The 21,764-nt window shown below is 42.6% G+C and overlaps 1 protein-coding gene across 1 annotated transcript in view; it reads left to right on the forward strand.

Moving 5' to 3' along the window:
• The first annotated feature begins 293 nt into the window (after positions 1–293).
• Positions 294–21,764, forward strand: part of ELOVL6 (ELOVL fatty acid elongase 6) — a 129,100-nt gene continuing 107,629 nt past the window's right edge. The window contains exons 1-2 of the mRNA XM_016209465.2: positions 294–380; positions 844–962. Of these exons, the coding sequence (XP_016064951.1) occupies positions 874–962 (89 nt within the window). The 5' untranslated portion in view covers positions 294–380; positions 844–873. The remainder of the gene's footprint in view (positions 381–843; positions 963–21,764) is intronic.

Consider the following 21,764-nt stretch of genomic DNA (forward strand, 5'->3'; position numbering starts at 1 on the left):
AGCACCCCCAAATCCTCCGCCTCACCAATTTCCCTCTGCGGGCAACTACTTTTCGCTCCGGACTTGCCACCCTTTCTCCGCCTCAGCATCCCCAGCCCGCCCGCGCCCGGGCAGCCCTGCGGCCGGCCCACGTTTCAGGGAGTCGACACCCCAGCTCCGGGGTGGGGGCCCCAGGAGGGCGCGGCGGGGGCGCGGAGGTGGGAGGCGCGTGTCCTTCGCCTGTAACCTCGGCTCAAACTTGCCGGGGCTTCTTACGAGACGGCGGGCAGGCTGTACTATTCTCCGGTCGCCTGCTGGCCAAGCTCGCGGGCACGTGCGCCCCCGGGCTGCGCCCCGCGAGCCGAAACTACACTCACAGGCAGGACTCGGCTGCCCCCGAGGTGGGTACTGGGGACTGTGGCTGACCTTGAGGCCACTTCCTCCCTCTCCTCCCCCCTCCTTCCCCCTGCTCCGGTCACCTCCGCTTAGGCCAGACGCCCCCGGGGGCTGGAGAGGTCTGCGCGCTCTCGCTCTCCCTCGCAAAGGGTTAATTTTCCCGATCGCACGAGGGGGAGGAGATTTCCCTGTAGACAAGTAAAAAAGGGTGATGGACAAACGTGCGGGGCACTAAGACCGCAAGGCATTCATTTCCTCCAACGGTGGTTGCGGACGCTGGGAGGAGGAGAGCCCCGGAGCGCGGAGCGGGGAGCGCGGCGCAGGCAATGCTCAGCCCTGGATGTAGCTGAGAGGCCGGGAGAGACCGACCGCCGCGACCCGGCGGCGAGGGGAAGACCCTGGGGGGGCGGGTGGGGGACGCCTAACGCTCGAAACCTAGCGCTTTACAGATTATTTTATTTTGTGTAGAGAACATAGCGACTCCGAAGATCAGCCCCAATGAACATGTCAGTGTTGATTTTACAAGAATATGAATTCGAAAAGCAGTTCAACGAGAATGAAGCCATCCAATGGATGCAGGAAAACTGGTAGGTGATGCTTTCGCGTGATCCTGGGTGCGGGAGCCCCGCGCGCCTTCCCCGCCCGGGCGTGAAGGGAGCGGGGGACCGCGGGCCGCGGAGACCCTGGTGCTGCCTGGAGCGCGTAGGTCCGGGCGCCCCTGCGCGCACCTCGGCTACACAGGCATCTTCAACGCAGATTATATAACGTGGAACGTATATATGTGCACCGAGAGTAGATGTTTGCGCGGCGGCGAAGCCACAGCCCAGGTTCCCTACCTGTGCTCCCTCCTGGCTTCCACCTAGAGCGGGGTTTCCATGCTTGGCCTCCCGAAATCGGAGTGCGCTAGGCGCCCGGGGAGAGCCGGGTCTCCGGCGCCGTTTAACCCTCTCCCACCCGCCGCCCTGGGCTCCCTGGTCCTGTCCCCCTTCCCATCCCTCGCGTCCTTCCTTTCTCCTTGCCGCGCTCCCACTCCTCTGCCCCCTCTGCGCTCCCCGGCCGCTTTCCTCCTTCCCTGGACCCCTTTCCCCGAGCGGATCCTTTCCGGTTTCCTGAAGAGGCGGGGGCTGGGGGGGAGGGGACAATGAAACAGAAATAAAAATGAATGAACCCGAGCGTGTGGAGCCACGCCATTAAGTTTCTGTTTTACGGAAACGCCTTTTTGGACACACTCAGTTCTCATTCGGTGGGAGGCTGCTGCGTGGAGTGGAGACGGATCAAACCCCCTGGGTGCGCAAGCCCTTGGGTGCTCTTCTCCAGACAAACTTGTAATCGGGGGGGAAAGCATCTTCCTTGTTTACCATGTGCCCTCCACCAGTCCTTTTGAAAATCCCCGTGTGGGAGGCGATCCCGTGTCGTCTTGCAATATTTAACAGAGTAGGGCGTGCTCCGCCCTCCGTGCAGACGGAGCTGCCGAGGCAGACATGCCGCCCTCCCCTCGCCCGGCCCCGGCCCCGGCCCCGGCCCCGGCCCCGGCCCCGGCCCCGGCCCCGGCCCCGGCCCGCCGCGGAGTGCCGGCAACGCGCTCGGGGCCCGGCCGTGGCCGCAGCCTCGGGGGCTGGAGGAGGTGGGGGCGGTTCGGGTGGAGGGACCCCGCCCGCCCGCCGCCTGCCCCCCGCCCTTGGGACCTGCCTCCCTCCCCGTCCCTGCAGTGGGAAACCAGAGACGCGCGCTCGCCGGGGGCCGGGGCGGGTTGGTGCCCCGGGAGGGCTGCAGCGGGCCGAGCCGAGAGGGGGTTCAACTCCCCCCCCCCCCCCCGAGAGTAGCGACTAGCCTCAGGTGACTCGGCCGCCGCTCTCGTGCCTCCCGCTTCCTGCCTCCCGCCCGGCCGGCCGGCGGGCTGGCTGTTCGCGGCGCGGGGGGCTGGGGGAGCGAGGGGCGCGGGGGGCCGGAGGCCCGCCCGGGGTCAGCGCCGGAAGCCGGGAGGGGCGCGCGCTGCGCTCGGGAGGCGGGGCTGGGAGGCCGGCGGGCGCTGGGGGCGCGGGGCTGGGGCCCTCCGGCGCCGCCGGGGGTGGGTGGTCGGGGACGGAGGCCGAGCGCCGCGGGGCTGGATCCCGGAGGAGCCCAGACCTGGAAAGGCCTCGGCGCGGGGAAAGCCGAGCCCCTCGCCCGGGGGCCGTCTCCATCCGCGCGCACTTCCTCCTCCCGCGTCCGGGGTGGTGCCGGAGGCGTGCTGGGGGCGGTGGCCCGCGCGCCGCCGCGGGCTCGGGTCCTCTCCGCAGCTGGTGGCTGCGTTCCCCGCCGCGCGACTCCAGCCCGCCTGCCCCGCAGCCCCGTGCGCCCGGACTCGGCTGCACCGCGTGGGGCCGGCCTTCCCCGCGCCCGCGCCCCGCGCGCCGGCCTTCCCTGTACCACCGCCGCCGACCCTGCCTCGTGTTTACTTTTGCCATTTCTCTGAGGTCACTCTCTGTGCCTTCTCCAGGTACCATTTCCCGCCTCTTTTCTCCAGTCACTCAACAAGTACACATTGAGCCGGGCTGGGCCTGGCCCTCCTGGGACTGGAACTGGCAAAAATGTGCCAACTTAGCTCCTCTGTTGGGCTCTGACCGCCGCTTCCTCCCGGCTCCTTATCTGTCCTTTCCATCTGGCAGTCTCTCTCCCGGCTTTTATTTATGTACTTGGGTATCTGCAGGTATGCCCGTGCCCCCTACCAGACCCCCAGCTCTTTAAGGCATACAGTTCTTGTCTCCTTCCAGTCTAGGTGACCCCGAGCACCTCAAAGGATGCTTTGTGCACGGCAGGCGCCGGGGAACATGCGTGTCCAGGGAGTTATAAAATGAGGATAGGTGCCCACCTGATGGCCAGCACTGCTTGTTCACATCTGAGGCTTAACATATTTGGCCTCTCCCTGCGTTTTGAATATTATGTCATTGTCCCATACTGGGGTTTCCCCCTCCCTGCCTTTTTCTCTCTTTGTTTATTATAGGTTCTTCTTGGCTTGCTTATTGCAGGAAAAACAAAATAAAACAAAGCAAAACCAAAAACCCTGCTGGCTGTTAAGCCCTTACTTGTAAGTCTTCCGGACCCCAATTGTATTGCTTTCTTCTTTTACTCCAGGGTGTGTGTGCCCAGTTTTATAAACCTGCCCCCTGTAATCCCCAACAGCCAGAAAGTCCTGAACCAGGTGTATAAGAAAATGAAGATTTTCTGTCTGTTTTCCTTGTTAACAGGAGCAGGGAGCTCCATAACCAAGCCTTAGACCCTCTTGGGGCCAGGGGACGTTTAGGAAAGCACAAGGTCTTCATTCACTTTTCCAGATTCCTTAACTTGAAATGGTTTGAAACAGCTTCTGGAAGAAATGTCCTGTAGCTTCTACTATGTCTTTTGAGAGATCGCTTGCAGTTGTCCTTAAAAATATCTTCTAGACGTAGCCTTAAAGAAAACTTGTTAATTTAGAGAACTACAATTTCTCTCTCAAAAATGAGCTATGCTGTCTTTTGGAGAACTGCGAGGACTGCTAGGACTGCTGTTTTGCCAGGATGAGGTCTTCACTACCTGGTATCGATTAAGAGGACTTTACGTAAAGGTAGTTTATTAAACATATACCATATAATCCATATTTATTATCTTATTGCATATTAATATCATGGGGCACCTATTGTGGAGTAGTGTTGTGTAAACACCAAAGGGTCCAGCCGAGGCCAAGTTATCAAGTTTATTGCTGCTTTAACAAATGATTAACCCCATATTCACTGTCCTAGGCACAGGATAAAAAGGATAGACTTTTACCTTTTTAGCAAATAGTTTTACCTATAACAAATTAGAAAAGCAATTTAAATGCAAGGGAATACATTCCCTTGGATAGTCATCCGGAGCCTCGTCTTAAAATTACATGTCAAGTCAAAAATATCTCGGGTACTATTATCCGGTAGACGAGAGTTTATTACCTGAGGTAGAAGGACATGCCTGCTTTGGACTCAGGAGTATTTTTGAGTTCCAGTTTTACGCCGAAAACCCCTTGTGATTTTGCAACACTGAAAAGAGGAATTCTGTGCTTTTCTGAGACGTCTGGCCTTTACCCGCTCTTCTCGCTAACAGCTGACTTAAAGGGCTTCTAGCAAGCAGCAGATCACCTCGGCGAGGCGACGCAAAAGTCCTTGAGGAAGAGGGGCGGCGGGCGTGTGCCGTCGGGTCAGCCGCCCGCCGGGGCTGCGCTCGCGGCGGCGGGCGCTCGCGGCTCGGTTGTAACTGCTGGGCCAATGACGAGCATCTTCTGATGTCGGCTGACAGCGTGTTCACCAATAGGGAAGCGGCAGGCCTGTGCTGACCGCGGCCGCCTTCTGTCTGTGAGCTGACGTCATCGCGGGGCTTGCCTGGAACCTCCGCACCCTCCCTCCGCTCCCTTCTGCACCCTCCGCCGCCAGCCTTGCGGTGCTTTGTATAATTTTCTGACTTTTTTCCCCTCCCTCCTCCCTCGGCGGTGGAAGAGTTTTTATATTTTGAGTTCTGTATTATAAGGCCTATAAGATAGTGTCGGGATTTTAGAATGAAATCCTGCCTGGCGAAGGAAACCGTTTTATCCACAAATTTGTTTTTACTAAAGGAAAAAGGAAAAAAAACCCAAACACCCACTATTTAAAAGAATTGTATATCTGCACGTTTTTTTCTTACCTGTGAGGCTTAGAAAGTTCACAGGAGGTACGATTTCAGCATTGAAGAACGTAAAAGCATTGCAAGCCTGAATGAATATTTTACGCGAAATACAGCATCCTGATGCCTATCAAACTTTAAAATGCAGGCTGCTTTTCCTGCAGGGACAATGGCTTTGCATTGATCCCTGAAATTTTCCTGTGACCTGCTGCTGTATGCATTTGTAAGAAAAATGGCTGGAAAATAATGCAGTCTGTGGTCACGATACAGGGAAGGCCACATAGTCTTATTTAATCAATGACACTAAAGCAAATACAAATTTGGCCAGTCATCTAGGAAAGTACTCTGTCCACATTGTATTCATTATGTTGCTTGACACTTATTTTGGAGGATCACAGTTCATATTAGCTTTAAGATTTAAAAGTCTGGAATGTGAACAACTTAACCTGTCATTCAATAAACTTTAGAGAGCACCGGGATATTGGCCTAATATACACTAGGTTAAGAATGAGAAGACTGAGAAAATGTATTAAAATAAAAATAACATCTATGTTATGATCCTAAAAAATAATAAAATCTTGTTTGGAAATTTTGATCTGAAAACTTTCATGTATCTTTAAGGAGTTGATGTATATTTATGGAGTCTTTTTTTTTTTTAGGATTCTCAGGTATAATAATGCAAGTTATTATTTTTTTTTATATTATTCATCTCTTATTTGTATTAGTTATAAATAGTATCTGATGGTAAAATTTTTATGTAAGGCCTTTGTTAGATTGGGAGTTAAATTTTGTGATCTGGAGAAGGCTGCTTGTTGCTTTTAATGTTAGATGATAGTTCTAATATTAGATGTCAGTATCACATTGGACTTTAAAGTCAACTCACTTCAGAGCCAAGAGTTACTTTGCATACTTCCTTTAAAGAGAATCTTTCATGTTAGTCAGTGCAAGAGCTGTGAGGGGGACGGAGACTTACAAATACTTAGGAGGGCATAAAATCACCACCATAATCAGTCTTCAGCCAGCAAAGTAAAATGAAGGCTTGTAGCACTATTCAAGAATTCATCTTTGTTTCAGTGAGCTGGATATTTTAGGTCCAAGTATTTTCTGAGATGAGTTATCTAAAAATTGTATCAATGACCCACTTAATTTTTTGATGCATGGACACAGGTGAGCCAAGCTGCCCTTTATTAATAGGAACCAGGCAGCACCCCACAAAATATGCCTTAGCTCTTTACCTTTTCTGGTTCCTAGCTTCAAATCCACCTGCTCCCATTTACTACTTTCTGTTGATCTCTATTAGGAGACACAGGGAAAGTTTGCCTACAATAATTACCTATACCACAGATATTTCAATAGATATCCTAGGAAATCTGAATGAAAACCCTAACATGGCTTTGTTGAAATGTTAAGACATAATTTTATTCCATATTCTGATTGTGTGGGTATATAGGCAGGTACAAACGTGCTGTGTTGGCACAGGTACTCAGAATTTTTCAAAAGTGGCATTCTTAATTATATTTAACTTAAAATAATTTATTTTAGAGATAGATTAATCCTTTTTATAAAAATTATTGCTCTAGAGTAAAAAATGAAGTTGCAATTTTAAGCTCATTGAGCAAAAATCATCCCAAACTGCAGGTCCATGTAACTCATCTAAGTTCAAGATTATGTATTTATCATGATTCATTTTTATATTAAGTACTCATGGGTTTTAGTGTTAAGGTTTTTTTGTCTTACTCTGCTGTATTGGAGTGATGAAGACTTTTGTTTATTAAGTCACCTACTGTGAACTTTCTCAAATTTAAGTTTGACAAAAAAAGAAAAAAAAGCACAAGTGAAAAAGAGACAAATAAGACATGCTGATTAGAAGCAATTTTGCTGGATAAATACTCATGGTTTTCTAATACTTTTATTTCCTTCCAGGATTTCATATTTTAGTTCTGTTTTTTCTAAAGTTTTTGTAGACGAGTTTGTAATTGCAGGCTGATAAGGAGAATTGTAGTTGATAGAATGTATTTTGGGGAGGGGAACCCTTATGTTTCTAATCAGGTTTATGATCACATATGTTAAATGAAATAAGAGCAAATCCAATTTCTTAGAGATAAATTTCAGATGTTCTAGCTCAATCCTTAATTTTACTAACAACCATCCTTGGAGCTAGTTTTTCTTTTTAAATGATGCTTTGGGTTCTGAGGCTGAATTTTTTTTACTTCACTGTTGTTTAACTCTTAATGGACAGTATACAAGATCATTCTTTGAAGACTGTGAAAAGATGAGTGATATACATGTATATGTATATATGTGTAAATATATACATGTACATATACATAAACATGTTAAAGTGACTTTAAAAAAAAAACCCGATACCCCACTGAAGACCATTTCTTGTGTATTTCTTGCTATTAGAAGAGCATCTTGCTGAGCCAAAAATACTTTTCTGAAATTTCCTGCAAAATATGTCCTAATCTAATTGACAGTTTTGTCATTGCTTTTTTTTTAACTAGTTAAATAATACAATTGTAATAAGTCTTAAAGCTGCAAAAATTGATCTTTTAGTGCTTTGAATTTACCCCAATTATTAATAAACTTTTTTTTAGGCCCACTTGCTTAGCTCCTACTATTCATAGAGGTGGTGTTAAAATGTAAAAGTTTTTAAAGTACTAGGCCCACTCTGACTGGGATAATAGACTTTTTCAAGTGAAGTGAGTCCAGTGGAATTCAGTGTTGAGCATTTCATGATCTTGTCTTAGGAGGCTTAATAGGGAAAAAAATGGTTTATTCCTGAAACTTTTTTTTTAAATCTGTGAGACTTTTATTCAAGTCCATTGGTGCGTTAAGCATTTAAAAGCTGGACTATCATTGTTATCGTTATCATAAGGGGGTAGAAGCTCAATAAATATCAAAATGTATAGTTTCTTCTCAATTTTATGACTTTTTGGCATAGACTTAAAGATCATACTATAGTAGATATTCCTCATTCTGGAGTAATGATACTAATAGTTGATACTTACATAGTTGTTTACTGATTGCAGGCATTCTTTTAAGATGTTTTATATACGTTAACTGTTAAATCCTTCCAACCTCCCTTTGATGTATTATTTTTTCAATTTTACAGAACAGGAAATAAGGCACAGTGTGGTTAAACAAGTTGGAATTTGCATGTAGGGATAACAAGAGGAGATATGGGCTCCAGGCCTGACTTAAATGTTTGTCACGCAGGCCCTGATCATCCCCTTATTTGAATAGGAATAAGTATTCAATCAATAAAGCAAAGCAATTGAAACTGGGTGGCACCATAAACATGTAAAGTACCTTACCTGTTTATACTTGCAGTAATCTCACAAATGTCTGTTGTCTTCTAATTTTTCACTAAGGAGCCTGAACACGTAAGACCAGAATAACTGCACAAAGCTCCTATTAAAGTTATAATGAACATTAGACAGTATAGATAAATGCTTCAGTCGTTATGAAATATTATTTTCTGAATATTATTTGTTCAATATGTATCAATACTTTTCAAATAAATTGGAGAGAGCCATGCCACCTTTTCTGATGCTTCTATCTAAAAAATTCCATTTTCGTCTCAAACTGTGACACAGATTTGGAACATTTCTTATATAGTTCTGTCTCTTTCTCCCGTTAGCTTCATACACTCAGCTTGGTTTAGACTCTGGGAGTTTGCTGCCACCTGGTACTGCCTGCGGCCAGGCTTCCCTCAGGGCAGGTGTTAGTAGCTACTGGTAAATAGCCCCCGCCATTTGACAGGGGAAAAAAGGTGTGGTTTGGGGATGTCCTTTTTCTTAGATGTCAGCTCCTACAATGTGAAGAATTAAAGAGCACTTTTTTTTTTAAATTGTTATGTTTTTCTTCATTCTAAAGAAAGGTTTATTATAATAAAAAAATGCAAACATTAAAAAATATGAAGATTGAGGAAAGAAAATACCTTTTTATCCAGACGCAACCACAATAATTTGCCACCTTTCCCTCAGCCTCCTTTCGGCGTTTCTCATAGACTTCAGCGCACTCAGGATATATCCCCAAAGGAGTGAGTTCCCTGTGAGGTTCCAGGGACTGACTGCATTGGGCACTTTCCGTTCATTTACATGCTCTCTCCTTACAACTTTTTATATTGCCTTTTTCCCTTTTTACATTATAAACCTATTTCATGTCATTAAACATAATTTTTAGTGGCTACTTAATATTTTATTGTTTGAGCTTAAATTAATTTAAGTAACCAGTCCCTTAATGTTGAGCATGTTAAGTTTCTAGTATTTTACTATTAGAAATAGTCCTCTGATCGTCTTTGTATATTAATTTTTTCACTTATCTGATAATTTTTTTTTTTAAATAAATACATACTGTAGCATCAGGGGATTGACTCTCTTTAAGGTTTATGGTATCTACAGCCGGGCTGATTTCTAGAAAAGTTGAACCAATTTATAGTCCACCAGAGAAAGACTGTTTTCACTCCCTTCTTAGCATTGAAGGTGATCACATTATTAAAAATTTTGATAAATTAATGTAAAAAGTGATATACCATTGCTTTAATTGATATTTATTTCTAGTAAGACTAAAAAAATTGACTTGTATTTATTCTCCATTTGTTCTTGGGAATTATCTGTACCTGACCTTTCCTAATGAGCTATTTGCTTACACTTGGGATATTATAAGGATATCAGCCTTTTGTCCAGCATGACTGCTAGTTGCAAATAATTTCTTTTCCAGAATGATTTCTGTGGTCTCTTGTATGCTAACTTCCATAGTTGGGAGCACATCTAACAACTACTTTGGTATATGAAATATTCTATTTTCCAAGAAACACCTATGCTTATCTCTTTACGTTGTGGAGGTTCAATAGTCCCAGGGAAGAAGGGAAGGAAAAGAGAAGAGGGCTCCTGAGGTCGGCACCCCGGGGCCCCAGAACTCTCTTGGGACACCCCACCACGCTGCTCCGTCCCTTCTCCTGGTGCCCTCCTCCAGTCCAACAGTACTGTGTCCCCTCCTCCAGCCCGGCAGTGCCCCCTCCTCCAGCCCAGCAGTGCCCCTGAAGCCTCTCTTGGCAAACAGAAGGGCTGGAACTTCCACTGACTTTAGCCTTTGCCCCTAAGCCTAGTTCCTCCCCTGGGGTTATTTTTTACTACCGTCCCCTCCCCCAGCACCTGCATTGGCATGTTTGGGTCAAGCCCCTCCATTCCTGCGCTGGAGAAATGTTCTCAAATGTTCCCCGTACCAGAAGGAATGAAAGGACTGGGGTTGGTCTCCATGACAACTGAAAGAAAGGAATAACTCTGGAAACCTAATTTCCTAACTCTAGAAATTCCATCTCTTACGGGAAGCTACCCCAGATGGACCTTGGATCCTATAAGAACAGCTCGTTATAACTACTCTTCCAATCTCAGTGCCCAGCATTGCCTACCTTTCTATCCCCAACCCCCAAAATAAATGGTCCTCCTTGACCTGACTAAGCTTCTGTCCAAACCTGTGAGCTCCCATAGATCATGCTGAGGAATCAAAGAATCATCATCACCCGAGGCTGCCAAGATAAACCTCAGCATCAGAACAACACCTGAAGTATGTGTAGCGATTTTACAGTTTACACGGTGCCTTTACATCTCATTTCTTCCTCCCAGCAACATTCCTCCCAGCAACTGTGAGGCAACTTACCCAGAGGCGCACAGTTTTTAAAAATGACAGGACCTAGACTTCTGAGAGGTTAGCTACTCTACCTTAGGATAATCAGAAGAAGGCACGGATTCAGTGAAATTCTAATACATTCCTGGAAGGCTTTTTCTCCTCTTAAATACATATGTGTGCCCTCACTCTCTATAGTATATTTGTGAACTTGCTGACAGCCTGTGGCTATCATTACAGTTTGTCCAAAATAATAAATGAAGCATATGCTACTTTGTAGTTAGGATGTATATAACCCTAAGTCAAAAATGCAAATAGATTGAGTAAAAGAAACCAGGCACAAGAATATGTACTGTATAGTTCCATTTATATGAAGTTCAACATTCGTAAGTGATGTTAGAAGTCAGGATAATGGTTACTGTTGGAAAGGGGAAGAGTGGTGATGAGAGGATACCAGATAGGCTTAGAGAAGGCTGGTAAGGTTTGGTTTCTTTGGTCTGGGTGGTGGTTACATGAGTCTCTTCACTTTGTAATATTTCATCAAGGTGTTCACGTGATTTGTAAAGGAGGGGAGTATTAGTCTCTCACTTCCTGCTAATATTTGGACTCTTATTTGCATTGATATTTCCCTTTTTTTCACAAGCGTTGTGATGAGTGTTGACTGTGGTATTGCAGGATAATGGTCAACCCGTGGACTCTGGAACCAGTGAGGCTGTCTTCAGGCCTTGGTTGCCCCACAGAGGAGCTGAGTGACCTTCTCAGTAGCAGGTTAATCAGTGCAAGTTGGGACGTGATGATAGTATTGGGGATGATGATGATGATGATGATGGTGATGATGATGGTGATGGAATCTACCGTAGCAGGTTGTGAGGATTAAACAGTTTATTGTGCATTAGCCTTTAGAAGAGCGCCCAGTGTATACATTTTTGTTACACCTTTATTGTTGTCTGCACCATAGACTGGGATCAAGAGGGAAAAGAGAAAATTAAATTCCAATGGGAACCCCTAATGGTCTTGCAATTGATCCTCCAAATACGGCATAAAAAGGCCCCATTACCTAGGAACCACTACCAAGCTGTAGGCACTGTGGGGAAAAAGAAAAAATGTATGACAGCAACTCCACTTTCTAGAAACCTATTATCTATTTTGGAAGATCCTGGCAAAAGAAAACATTGTTAATATAAATATGGCTTATAAAAAGTGTGGGGGCCAGTTGTGCAGAGAACATTTGGAAACATTTTCTGAAGCTCTGTTTTATCTTCAATCACAAGTAACAAACACAATGGAAAGTAGAGCCAGTCCTGGTAATAGACACTGGTTACTGTTTATTTCCTACAAAACACCTGGGATTATCTCATTTAATAAGTTATTCAGCAGAAGTGTGATAGTGTCTATATATGTCACCCACACTAAAGGTAAGTCACTCTGCATGAATAAGTGGAAATGACAGTGGCTGAAATTTTTGTAGTAAAGAGCCTGCAAATTTACGCTTCAAGTACGTCTTTGGTTTTTCTTCAAAGGTTTTTTTCTTTTTTATTTCAATGAAAGAAGCATAGCTGTTTGGTTCCTTAGTGAAGTAAAATAAGAGACCAGCGTACATCAGTTTTCTCTTTTGTGCTTGAATTGTGGTAGGCCTGTGGTGGAGAAACCTTTCAAGCGGAGTCCTTTCTTTAAGGTTCCCAGTTTTCTCATCCTTGTAACAAGTCCATCAGGAGTTCACAGGGAATGGGGGAGCTTCTTGCATGTGTTTATCTGTTCCCCTCTTGGCTCCTGTTGGAGGAGGTCATCAGGAGGGTGTGACTGTTGGTTGACCCTGACCCAAGAGCTGGATCTGGGCAATCCAAGGCTCCTTACCCCTCCCCTGTCCTAGGAATGACCCACCGTTCCCATACTGGCAGCCACTTCAAGGACGCAGCCTTGAGAGAGCACTGTGTTGTTGAGACCAGGTAGACTGTGTACGTGGCCGAATCACGTACATTAAAGCCTCAATATAAACTTTTAAGATTCTAGCAGGCAGGTGCAGAGATCTACTCATCTTGCAGCGCCTAAGACAAGCCTCATATGTAAGACCCCAAGATTAAACCTGCCTCCTACCAGTCTGGAGTGGCCGCCTCTTTTTTCGGCCTCACCTTGTCCTCTGTGTATGGGGGTCAGTTTCAAATGTTACCTGTGGAACTTCCGAGGTTACAAACCAACAGCTCCCCATCCAGACCTGGGGTTGGCATTGCAGTTTGGAGCTTGCACCCCTCTTTGTGACAGGACATGTGCGATTGGAGGTGTTTTATAACAAGTCTGGCAGTTGTACTTAAGCCCTAAGTGGACTCTTCCACTTCTTGGGCCCCTATCACCTGTGGGTTATTCCCTTTTTAGACCTAGTATTGCAGGTACTGGGAATTTATGATACTAGCAATAGCAGTTTTGACTTGGAGAATGACCCAAAGGTCCAAGAAATGAAGCAATTTTTAAATTTTTGCTGAGGTCAAATTTCAGAAGCATTCACTTCTCAGAGCAGTTATGTTGTGCTTTCTCATATTGTCTGGTAAGTAGGAACTCTCCTGAAGACAGAAACTTTATGCCCTTGTGAAAAAATGGCCCTGCCCAGGAGTGTAACACTTGGTACTGACTATAAAAGTAAGAGAATATTGACAATAGGTCAAGGACCATTGCAAGGCTTAATCAGAAAAAATGGATGGTTTATGTAGTTTTCTAGGTTAAACAGATGGCTTTAAGCAGTGTTCTTCAAACTTTTTCCTTACACCCTCCTGAAAAGAAGTTTGAAAAACTAGATACTGCCTCACATTTAAAAATTTGCACCATAAGTTGAAATGCATTAATTTTAAATGGCGATAGAATAAATAAGATGAGGATTGGCTATAAATATTTCACGACATAATAAGATAGGTTTATCTACTTTATTTGAATAATACACTTAGAATCAGAAATAAATCATAACATTTTTACCCATGGTTTTATTTAATTAGTAGCTCCAAAAACATTCCACATTCCACATTGATACGTTTAAAAGAATCAATGGCACTAACCTATATTGCTTTGGGTTGTTCTGAATTCAGAATATACCAACATTCAGAATGTAGAAGGCTTAATCAGCTGGAAAAAAAAAGATTAACAGTCTGCCTGACAGCACTGTTCATTTTTACCTTGTTTTGGGGCTAGAAGGAGAGAAGGCACGGGTAGGCTATTAAGTGTCTTAAACTATGTTTTCTTGACTGCAGAGAAGGTTGTAGATAGCATAATGTGTTGTCATTAGGACTAGTCTCCTACCTGGGTGACGCTGTTCCTTATTGTTGACTTGGTCATCCATGGTCAGAACCTGAGGACTTTAACCTTAACAAGCTCCTTTTAGTCCATTGCGCTTGGAGTAGCTCTGATCGTTTGAAGGCTGTTCTCCATAATTGACCTGAAAGTTGAAGCCTTCCATTAGTCTTTTGTTGCTTCTAGTCCTGACTCTGTCTGTATGCTATTTCTACTTCTTCATGACTATCTAATATGCATTTGAAAATGGACAGTATATCCTCTAGGCTTTCTTTTCTAAGCCATTTCTCAAATGTCACTTGCATGCAGTCTGCTAGTAATCCATATGGATACTCCTGAAAAATAAAAAATTAGGACTCCCACACTTTTGGTTTGAACAAATATTATCTACTAGGAAACTACTGAGAAATTTATTAAAGCTTACTAAAATTTGGCACACATACATTAAAAGAAGAGAGTCTGTATATCAGTGGGGAAGGGAGTTTTAATTTAGTACTGTGTTCAAAAGTCTGCCACACGGTCCTCTGGAACATTGCAAACCTCCCCGTGTGCATGGCATTCTGGAAACTTCTGTACCTAGGGTTGTCTTGAGTTGTAGTTGGTTTTCAGCAACTCTTCCTGCATTCATATTTGCCGCAATACTTTTTTGAACCTGTATTTTGTGGTTCCCTATATTTTGTGATTGCACCACTTTGACTGGTACTTGCTTCTCCAGCTCTTGGTAATTGCTGAGTTCTTTTGGGGTAAAACAAATTTGAGAACCATGATTTGTGTCCTGGATTCTTCACCAGGTGTTTGGGCCAGACTCACCTGCAGTTGGTTTCTCCCATGAATACACATGCGTAGGCTTTATCTCAGAGATTCAGAATCAGCAGGTCCGTGGGGGACCAGGTACTGTAAAAAATCTTCCCAGGTGGTTCTTACACTTGCCTTAGCGAGAGAATTTTTGAGTTTATTTGAGCCAAAGTGATGACAATTGCTACAAAGCAAAATCTCAAGGGATTGAGAAATTGCTCTAGAGACTGGTAGTTTTACAGCTTATTTTATACATTAGAATAATAAAAAAAAAAGAGACATAAGGGGGTTGCATGAAGTCCATTGGTGGTAGATTAGGGAGGTGGGAGAAGGCAAAGCAGGGAAATCTCAGATTGGATAGAGTAAAATGAAGTGACAGATAACTTCTTTTACAGTGGCGGGGATAGGATAGTTAACATTCAACACGGCGTATAGAGATGGTATTTGGGAAACCAGATAACAATGAGAGGTTCTGTGGTGGTGTCCTGTGGTGGAGGTTGTACCCTGAGAGGCCCAGGAAAAGGGAATCACTCTAACATTCCAAGGGTATGTTATTATAGATGCAAAAAGACAATAGACAGGCTTACTTAGATTGACCTTTGTTGAGGAAGCTACAGGCCTAGGATGTGATGACCTGCCGTGACCTGCTTCTGGTCAGGAATTTTTATGTTCAGACCATCCTGTGTGGTTACTGAAGGTCTCTGAGGTTATAAGGCCCACCATGCAAGCCTTCCCTGAGTTTGTCAGGTTTGGTACTCGGCCCCTCTTTCGTTTATACCTCCACTTCACAGCCAAGTCCTGTGTGACCTGGCTCTTGGTTGCTGTTCTGAGCATTCCTTCCCCTTGCCACTGCCGTGGGTCTCCTCACTCACCTTCCTGGGCTTTCAGCAAGATTCAATCAGGTCACCCCGGTGGCCAAAACGTCAGTGGTTTCCCATTGTCTACAAGAAAAATCCAAATTCTCTTGATTGGTTTGAAAGGCCAGTCAAAATCCGGCTGCATAAGCTTTCTTAGTGTTACTTAAAGATTCAGCCCTCATCCCACTCCTACCTGTTCAAATGCAGATTTTCCTCCCCACCCATCAAAATCCTTTGTGCCTTTCTTTGTGGACTGCTGGCCCTTGGCTCCTAAATAGATACTAGATTTTCTCTTCTAACTTTCAAGCCAGTGCCTCTGACCGAATTTGGCTTATAGTTGCACACTTTTGTTTTCTGTTTTCTCTTTTACCTGTTTAGTGTGTGTTGAACAGATTAATGCCCATGTGCATGGATACACAAGCTGTTCATTCCCTTTCAAGTGTGTCTGATTTATTAGCCAGAACATCTTCATAGGATCCTTCACTGAGTCAGGGGAGACTGTCCAGTGCCTTATTGAAACAATTATAAAAATGCTTATTTTATTCTCTTTGTCTAATTTCATTTTTAAGAGGAAAAGATACTGATTTAGCGTGACTCATTCTTAGTCAGATTTCCCTAAAGTGAGTGAAGAGTAGCATTGCATGCACAAGGGGGAAAAAATAGGCAGAAAAATAATACCAAAGTGGTAAAAAGTAGTTGCATAAAGATGGTAAAAGGATGGTTATTATCTTTCCTTTTGCCTTTCTGGTTTTCTATAGTCTCTTTATATTACATTCTGGGTATGTATGGACTATGTGATTATGCACATATTTTTCTATTTTTTGCATTAACTATAATGTACTTACTGATTTTATAATAAAAAAGTTTCATTTTACAATGGTATTTTATCTGGAATCGGGTCACAGACATTTTTAAAAACTGCACTTTTAAATAAACATTAAAATAAGCAGTACAGTTATACAGAAGGGTAGTTTGTGACAACACTGGGCTGCAAATTCTTACTCCAAATTAATGCACTTTCTTAGATTAAGGTAGAGACAAGTCATAGTGCTGATGTCACAAAAAAATTCCTTCCCTTTTTCCAATAATAAATCACACAGTTTGGTTATTTTTAGTAGGGGAGGGTCGTAGTTCTTCAAGGGAGGGGGATAGAAGACATTAATTTGACTTTTACATGACAACTTTTATGCCTGGGCTTCAGGAATGTATCTAATAGGGCAAAGGTTCCCCAGGGACAATAGTCATCTAATCTAATAGAGATAAAAGGTTAAACATAAACCTGTCCCTAGAGAGAAGAAAAATGAATAGGATAATTGGCTCGGGGACCTGGTGTCACCTGGAAACAGATGCTGCACTCATAGCTGGAATTCATCATTAATCGATGTCATCCAGTATTGCAGAGTGCCTGGGAGCTTGCGTCTGAGTTAGAGGAGCTGGAAAGCTTCTGCTGTTCTCCAAGGTGAAGGTTATAGGGAGCCAGTCTAGTCCCTAGGCTCTGTGGATCCTGAGAACCTGGTGTGTGTGATCTGGGAGCAGTCCCAGGGATCTGGTTGGGGACAGTGTGACAGGGCTTTTTCACAGGGCTGCTTTGTACAGCCGATCTTATCTGTCCGGGACTTTGCTTTGGACTCTTGGTCTTTCCACACAAACTCTTCAGAGAAGAGAGGGAGATGGGGGTTTGCCATTGACTCCATGAAAGTAGTGTTTTGTTCTGTAATAGTGTTTTGTTGTTTTTACGTTACCTGTATCTAGGAAGACGTGCCGTTCCATAGTCTTCTTTTCCTCTCAATTTTCTCCGCAGTCACAGGAGCGAGAAAGGGAGGTTGGAGGACAATGGTTTCAAGGCATATGGGTACAGTTTTTAAAAATCTCTGTAAATGTGATGATCTTTTGGTTCTGTCCTTCCTGTAAATTTAGAAAAAGTTATGCTCTTAAGCCATAGACAACTTAAATAAGTGTTCTTTTTGGATGCAAGAAAACAAATGATAGTTCAGTTGGTTAAGGTATCATCCACATACGCCAAGGTTGTGGGTTCAATCTCCTATCAGGGCACATGCAAGAATCAACCAATGAATACATAAATAAGTGGAGCAACAGATCGATGTTTCTCTCTCTCTCTTTCAAATAAATCAATAAATAAAAGAAAACAAATGATAGGTGAGAAATATCCTAGAGGAGCAAAAAAGAAAATATTAAATACTAAGGAAAATACTACATATTTGTAGTATGTAGTATTTGTAATATGTTTTAAGTATATTAGACTGGATTTTTCTAAAAGTCTTAAAAATACTATTTCTTCAAAAGATTATATGCATATATTTTTAATCCTCACCAGAGGATATGTTTATATTGATTTTTAGAGAGAGAGGAAGGGAGACAGAAAAAGAGAGGGAGGGAGAGAGAAACATCAACGTGAAAGAGAAACATGGATCGGTTGCCTCCCTTATGTGCCCCGAATGGGATCGAACCTGAGAACTAGGTATGAACCCTGACCAGGAATTGCCCCTGCAACCTTTTGGTGCATAGGACATCACTCCTAGCAACTGAGCCACCCGGCCAGGGCAAGACAATATTTCTCAAAGTAAATTTAAAAATTTAGTCTGCTAAACATTTATGACTTTATTCTCTAAAGGAAGTAAAGGCAGATCTAGATCCTTTCAGGTAAACTTTTTAGATAAAGCTTTTTCCTTTATAAAAATTAATTAAAAAATTTTTTGAAACCTACCCCAATAATAAAGCATAAGAAATTATGCACAGTTTCATATTCTAGAGCCAAATGTTTCTGTCAGTCTAATATCATAATTATAATTTGCTAAGCATGAAATGTTCTGACCAGCACCATCCCTGTCAATATGCAGATACAGTTCCTTCCAGTAGGGATTGAGGCCGATACGACTGCATTTGACTTTTTAGAACATTGAAGCAAGAATTTTCACATTATAAACTTCTGATAAGCTTTCAGACATTCAAATTTTCATGCACATACTATAAGCACTGAATATTAACATATAATTTATTTTGAAAATAAGCCTCAATGTTAATGCTGTATTAATATAAATATTGTGGTAATTAAAAAAATAAACCTTTATTAACTATCAGTCTTATTTTTCAATTGAGCAAATGTTGATTCTAATACCTTAGTTCTGCTGTGACAGGAAGAAGCAGTTAGCACGCTGTAACCAAGGTCTGGGCTCTGAATGTGTTACTTCATGTGGATAATGCAGGAGACCAGAGAGTTGTTTTTCTGGACTTGGCATTAAGTAGATGAAATAACACTCACAAACAAAAAAGACTCTGCTGTGTTTTTGAGAATTACATCATGGCTAAGGAATAGAAAGCTCGGCCTCTGAGATCTCCAAGTTCCTCCTCTGACTGATTTGTTCTGTGGAGAATATTTCTTCCCCACAAAGCACCTGGTGTCAGAGCCTCCTTTCCCCCCAAATGCTGGAGGGACAAAGTCTAGGGACTCTGAAGCTGGTGAATTACGTCAGTCCTACCTTCTCACTACAGAGTGCAGAAAATCACAAAGCTTGCTGCAACCAGATGCCCTCTTCAGGATTAAATTTTACTTAGTGCAAAGACTATCTAGGCTCTTTTTTATGTTTATAGTTTATCATATCTACATGTACGGTAATACATTTAAACTGGTTTTCTTAGGTAGTTACAGTATAACAGCTCCAAATGCCTTGTTTATATGCAGCATCTAGGACATTTGGAATGTAGTCATTTTCTGAAGTATTGCTATAAATTATCTTTTCATTGACCTGGGGCCAAACCATCAATAATTTGCTAGTTGTCTTCAATACTTAGCTTAATTTCTTTTTTTCTCATGTGAAAAGGAAAGGCACTTCTGTTTTCTCATGAGTTCAGCTGGGTTTAAAGGTTTAATATTTTTCTATCCTAGTTTCTGAAATATATGTATATATTGTTTTGCTTCATCATTGTATGTACCTGGAGGGCTAGAATTATGGAGATACACATGTATTCTTTATTTTTTAGGATTTTACTTAATGTGGAATCATTTTACGATTCATTTTGATAAAGCAAAGACATGTTCTGTCACAGAAACATTTTTTAGGAGGAATAAACTTAGAGCAGTTGTAGTTTCTGGATAGACCAGGGAGTAAATAACATGTTGTAGAAAATTTAGGAAACACAAATACACAAAAATAAGAAAAAAAAAGTCACCTTGAAATAAACACATTTTGGTGCAAATCTTTTAAAACTTCTCTCTCTTTCCATCTATCCATCTCTGTTTTTCTTTGTAACAAAAATATTAAAGAGTTCATACCATATTGTTTTGTAATCCTGACCTTTAAAAATATATAGAATAGGTATTTTTCTATGTTGTTAAATATTCTCTCCAAATTGTAAAGGGGCCAATTGTTTCTTTAATCTAATGTTTCAGCTAACATAAGAAAAGCGTGAGAGGATGCATGTCACTCTTTTCAATTAAAAAAACACACACACAAAAACTAGTAGCTTTAAGAGAGCAACAACAAAAAAATACACCAAATAATGGTATTTAAATGGTTTCACTTTGACCAGTGGAATAAAAATACAATAAATTTCAGGTTATTTTCTTCATGGATTATGTCTTCCTTGGGTAATACTCATCTTGCGTAATACTTGCTATGCATTATATACCCACCATTCAAAGAACTGTGTTGAGGTGCTTTCAAGTGCAAGTAGAAAATGTAATTAAACATGAAATATTTAATTATTTCATATAAAAATAAATCCGGTTGGAAGCCTCTGGTTTTTCATTGGTGTAATAATGTCATCAATGATCCAAGTTCTGTCTGAGTTTTTGCCTTGCCATTCTTAATGTTATCAGCAGTATTTTCTTCATGGTCACAAAATAGCTGCCATATCACCAAACATCTGTCCTTACTCCAACTTTCCAAGCAGAAGGGAAGGGGCAGCAACAGAAGCCTTCTTCTGGTTCTCTTCTTTATCAAGGAGAAGCTTCCAAGCCAACTTACTCTTACTAAGTTTTAAGGATTTGCTTCTGTTATTGCTATAACTTCATCTCACTGGCCAGGCCTCATCTCTTTGGGTCACATGCTTCACTACTGGACCATTTACTGGCAGAGAGGCTGGGATTGCTTTGCCCACCCCTTAGACTGCTGATAAAGAAATAGATTGCCTTGAGATGCTTATACTACCAGTCTTGCTTTGTTTCTCAGGGCCAGGCACATTGCCCTACAAACAATGTCAGGTTAAGTTTTCTGTTTGCAAAGGAGGGTGTTGGCTGCTAGGTTGTCCTCAACTGTGCTAGTATAGGAACATACACTCTAAGAAGACAGAAAAGATTTAAGGCTGTTATAAAATTCATTTTGGTACTTTTTACCTGACTCACAAACAGAATGGTCTTATTAAAAAGTGGAAACGTTGACTTATACGTCGTGATGCTAATTGTAAATTATTGTGTGAATTACTCCTTAATCTCTGAAGATAGAGCTCTAAAAACTAGCTTAATGGAAGTGAAAGAATAATTTCTGAACAAATGATTAAGAAAGAACAGTCCCACATGTTACATCCCATAAGATTTCTAGACTTTGAGTCAACATTGACAAAGTACTGGGATCACTGCTATCAGAATGTATCATTGATCTCCTGAACCTCTGTTTCCTCATCTGTAAAATGAGGAAAATAGTAATACTGACCCAATAGCATTGTTACATTGAATAAATGAGTTAATGTATGCAAGATATCACTAACATTCTCTAAGTTGTAGTTGTGTTGATGTTATTGGTGCTGAATGTGGCAGTAGTTAACATCTTACACAGTACATTGTCATTCTGTGATTGTCCCTTCATTGCAACCCTGTGAGGTAGGAATCTCCATCCCAATTTCATAGGTGAGAACGTAATCTTTTCTGTCCCAATCATGAATGAGCCCCACAATGATTCTGTTTGTTCTTTTAGCTTAATTATAAATTCTACTTCTGCTGTAAGGAGAAATTATACATGGAATGTACACATTCTGAAATTACATGGTTCGTAAGATCCCATCAGAGAAAAAAAAAGAAGGGAAAGAAATGTTTGGTTAATAGCAAGTTAGGACTTAGTTGCACCCAATAGGAATAATTATGTCCATTCACTGCATTAAATTTCTTGGGATTCACTTATATACATAAATATACCAACTCTAGGGTGAGAGTAAAAATGTAAGTAAAAATAG

The sequence above is a fragment of the Miniopterus natalensis genome, chromosome 1, assembly GCF_054644295.1.
Source record: "Miniopterus natalensis isolate mMinNat1 chromosome 1, mMinNat1.hap1, whole genome shotgun sequence".
NCBI classification, from domain to species: Eukaryota; Metazoa; Chordata; class Mammalia; order Chiroptera; family Miniopteridae; genus Miniopterus; species Miniopterus natalensis.